The sequence below is a fragment of the Pyxicephalus adspersus genome, chromosome 7 (genome assembly GCF_032062135.1).
Source record: "Pyxicephalus adspersus chromosome 7, UCB_Pads_2.0, whole genome shotgun sequence".
Lineage (NCBI taxonomy): Eukaryota > Metazoa > Chordata > Amphibia > Anura > Pyxicephalidae > Pyxicephalus > Pyxicephalus adspersus.
The window spans coordinates 73,281,109-73,285,545 of NC_092864.1; the positions used below are offsets into that span (position 1 = coordinate 73,281,109).

General features: G+C 35.6%; 1 protein-coding gene across 1 annotated transcript; it reads right to left on the bottom strand.

Moving 5' to 3' along the window:
- Positions 1–424: 424 nt before the first annotated feature.
- LOC140335941 (uncharacterized) lies at positions 425–4,328 on the bottom strand. The gene is made up of 4 exons (XM_072418958.1): positions 3,468–4,328; positions 3,141–3,213; positions 2,717–2,866; positions 425–1,955 (listed from the first exon to the last, which is right to left on the bottom strand). The coding sequence occupies exons 1-4, from the start codon at positions 3,552–3,554 to the stop codon at positions 772–774; spliced, it is 1,494 nt and encodes a 497-aa protein (XP_072275059.1). The 5' UTR covers positions 3,555–4,328; the 3' UTR covers positions 425–771.
- Between the last annotated feature and the right edge of the window lie 109 nt (positions 4,329–4,437).

The following is a 4,437-nucleotide window of genomic DNA, read 5'->3' on the forward strand; positions in this document are numbered from 1 at the left end:
GTGTTTGGTATAAGTCCAAGGATCTATAAAGGATTAAGGACTTATTCCAAGGTACCACTGTACATAAAAATATACTTTTATTACTTTTATATTATATTGTGGCCTAAGCTTTCTCTACAAGCAGCTGTTGGGCAACTCATTTATTTCTGTAAATTTTTTTGAACTTTAATGATTTTCAAGTGCAAACTCTTCTCAGCATAGCAGTAAACCAGGCTCCAAACCATGGCTCTCGCCATCTACCGCCTACAAGTAGGCCGTAAAATATTTACATAGAATATAAAATTTCTATCTTAAAAGTTGTTTTTTTTATAATATAATTTAAATGTGTATATATATATATATATATATATATATATATATAAATATTTTAATATTTTTTATATATATTAAAAATACATATAAAAACACTTTACAGTCACTAAATGTCAGGCCCCTAGACTTTCACAATTTTTTTTTGTTTGATTATGTTATGCCTAAACATTTCATTATTTTGCTATACTTATGGGTTACGAATGTGTGATTTCAAATAAGCCTTAATGGTATATCTACAGTAGTAGTTAGTCGGATTTACCTGGAATTTAAAGAATGAAGACGTTTCACAGCTTTCAAATCTGCTTCATCAGTCTAACAGAACATAAGTATTGTCTACAATGGTTGAATTGAACTAGCAGCTTGGAAAGTTGTAAAATGTCTTCAACATTACAAGAACAAGTGAAGTTGTATGTGACTAGCTACTTCTAGATATAGAAAGACCTTGATCAATAAGAACCATCACAGATCGGCTTTATGGTAGTGTCTGTATTCCTTTGTGTCCTCATCCTCTGAAAAACTTAGAGCTAATGGGCTATCAAAAAACAAGTATTCCTCATTGAGAGTGGAGTCTGACATATAGCTGTAGCAGTCTTCACATGAACAAAGACAGCCTGAATTTTGGATGTCTTCAGTGTCTAGTTGGTAATGTAGGTCACCACATCCAGCAATGTGTGCATGGACATTGTGAACTGTATTGCTTTGATCAGATTTTTCATGCTGATTCTGTGTTTCTTCTGGATTTTCCACATAATCATTAAAAGGCTGAGACTTAGCTCCAGGTGAGCTAGCTTTCATATTGTCTTCGGATTCCAGAAGAATCTGTTGTAACAAATAAAGTTGCAAAGGTCTATTACCGTCATTGTCTTTGTTGATGTCAACAGATGAACACTTAGCCCTTTGCTTGGTTTGATCAAGCTCTGGGTTTTCACTCCCTGAGTTGGGATTCACTGAACTGCCTGTGGATCTCATGGAATTAACATCTACTCCATCAAATTCAAGTGACAGTTGTCTTTCACGAGAGAAGAATAGCAAGCTTGGTGGGCTGCTTGCTCTGCTAGGTTCTAGTTTAGGAAGGTTATCTGTCTGAATTTTCTTCTGTTCCTGGAGATCTTCCTGTGTATGTTCTGTTTTCTCCGTTATCTGCTCTGTGGTGTTATTATCAAGCATTGGCTCAGCCACACTCTCATCCACTGTCATGATGTTGAAATGTGTGTCTTCTAGCACGGGGATCTGGTGAGATTCTCTTTGATGTTTTCCATTCTGATTCCCTATCACAGAGGTCTCTCCTTTGGAACATTGACCATCTTGACGTTTCATCTCTGTAGAAGAATGCCTTTTTCCTATTGTCCTCTTTGATGCTTTATTTGTATTTCTCTTCGGTGATCCAGCTGACTTAGTATTTCCTTTTTGAAAAACTTCTATATTGTTAGCTTTAACCTTCTGAGACATTTCTGTTTCAGTACTGCTGATTTTATTAGCTATGTCCTCTGCTTTAACCTTTTCAACCTTTTTAGAGCTTTTGCCTGAACTTAGGTCAGCCATATTAGATGTTACCAGAAATTGATTATTATTGTAGTCAAATGCATTACTGCTATCAAAAGATGTTCTATATGTTTTTATTTGTGTTTGATGGTTTTCTTTATCTGAAATGAAAAGACATCAGAATATTTTAGTCACTGGTGGACTAGAAATACAAAGAAGCAATGGCTTAACCTCCCTAGCGGTAACCCCGAGTGTGACTCGCGGTAGAAAAAAGTTGCTGAAAGCGGTAACCCCGAGTCACACTCGGGGTAGGTAAACCTATGGAAAGTGATAGTAAATACAGCCTTACCTGATCCGCCCGCATTCCGCGTTGTCCATCGCCGCGATCCCTATCTTCTTCCTCCGGCATCTTCTGCACACGAGAGTTTCTGGTGACGTCGGTGCGTATGTACGTTGCCAGTGGGGCGGGGCAGGAAATTCAAAATCCATTTGTATTGCATTCAATACAAAATAACTGTATTGAATGCAATACATTGGATTTATATGTGTAAAAGCAGTACATTGTATTTCATGAACATAAATTTTACAGTATAATAAAATAGTATTAGTATAATATTTATTTATTTTTTTTAAATAAAAAAAAAATATATTAATATATATATATTTTTTAATTTATTTAATTTATTATTTTTACATGATTTTGTGTTTCAAACTTTATTATACTCATAATATTATATTATACTGTAAAATAAATTTTAATTAAACATTGTACCACTTTTAGACATATAAAACCGGAAAGAAATAAACCGCTAGGGACGTTAATAGACATTTGAGTTCGTGTTTGCTAATGACCTTCTGTGATCGTGTCATCTCATTTGAATAATAAAATAGCAGCAATAACGAAGTAAATATTGAGAATTACCTTTTGTTTCTGTTTCAGAATGTCTGTCCAGTGAGTCACGTTCTCTAGCACAGACCATGCCAATTTGATCCGAGAGCCATTTGTTACAAGGAAATTCATAGTTTGTTTTTGCTTTCATTACAAAAATGTTTGTGCAGTAGCATCTACAATCTAATGGAAAATATATGTATATTAGAAGCTTACAATTATCTACTGTAGGTAAAAAATATATATTACTTATCCGGTATCATAGTTGGTAGTTTTATTTGTTTCTTAGGATATAGTCACAAGCCACTGACCTTCTTCAGAAAGTGCTAGTAGGCTGGCTGTTCATGGTTTTAATATTATCTGGATCAATTGCATAAAACAAACTTCAAACCTGCTTACTATTTTCTTAATGCTTTTTTTGTTAGATTATAGAGGTAAATAATTCAAAGATACACACCTTTTCTATTAACTCCTAACATGATCTGCTTCAGTTCTCCAACATCTTTTTCTTTTATACAAGAAGAAAATACCTTCAAAACAAATTAAATTATAATGTATATATGAATGTTTTGTCATTCCACAGGCCCACCAACGATGTGATATCCCCAATGTACATATGCTGCAGCACCAGTGAATCCCCCTAGTAGAGATTATGACAGTTTTATTCTACTTGCAGCCCATATATAACCCCAGCGTCCTAAACTGTCTCCTTATGCTGCCATAATCCCTGTAATATGCCATCAATTCTAGATCAGTTAAAAAAACAGATCAATCCAATTCTTACCTGTCCAGTGGAAGAGGTTGTACGACTATACAAAGAATGTTGGAGGAAATGTGTTTTTGACTTTCCATGATCACCAGTTAGTCTCATAAACAAGAATGGATTGGCTTCTGTTGGAGAAATGGCTTCTATATGGACTCTAATGTTATAATCTATATATTTGTTCTTTGATGCTACCTGAGGTCAACACAAATATACAGTGAAATTTCAATGGTTATGCAACACAACACTTTTGTACATACTATAACACTGGTCAGCCACAAAATAATGAATGAAAAATGTCTTTGCATTACACAAAATGTTGATTAAAACCACTGAGCTACCATGCCTCTGGGCAGCATGGCATCTCAGTGGTTAGCACTCTGGCCTTTGCAGTGCTGGGTCCCAGGTTCGAATCTCAGCCAGGACACTATCTGCATGGAGTTTGCAGGTTCTACCTGTGTTTGCGTACTTTTCCTCCAGGTACTCCCGTTTCCTCCCACATTCCCCAAAAAAAAGAAAGGTTAATTAAATTCCCCTTAAAAAACTTGACCTTAGACTGTATTAAAGACATATGACTATAGTAGGGACATTAGATTGTGAGCTCCTTTAAGGGACAGCTAGTGACATGACTGTGGACTTTGTACAGTGCTGCGTAATAGGTCAGCGCTATATAAATACTGTGTATCATTAATAATAACTAACAGTTACTTTTGTATTGTCATCATTCTGTTTTCAACACTGATTCTCTGACTTTTATTTCTTTCCCTGTTTTGTGTCTGCTGGTAGGCTGAAAAGCAATATCCAAAAATTAACCCTGTTTTCTTTAACCACCCGACCGGTAAACCCGATCTTGGTTCGGGTTTATCGATTTTGCAAAAATCGATAAACCCGAACTTTTCTCACTGTTTAAATCCCCTCACTTACCTGGTCCCCGCTGTGATGATCCGTTCTGTTCCAGCGTCGATCGCTAAAAAAAATACTCACCTTCTCC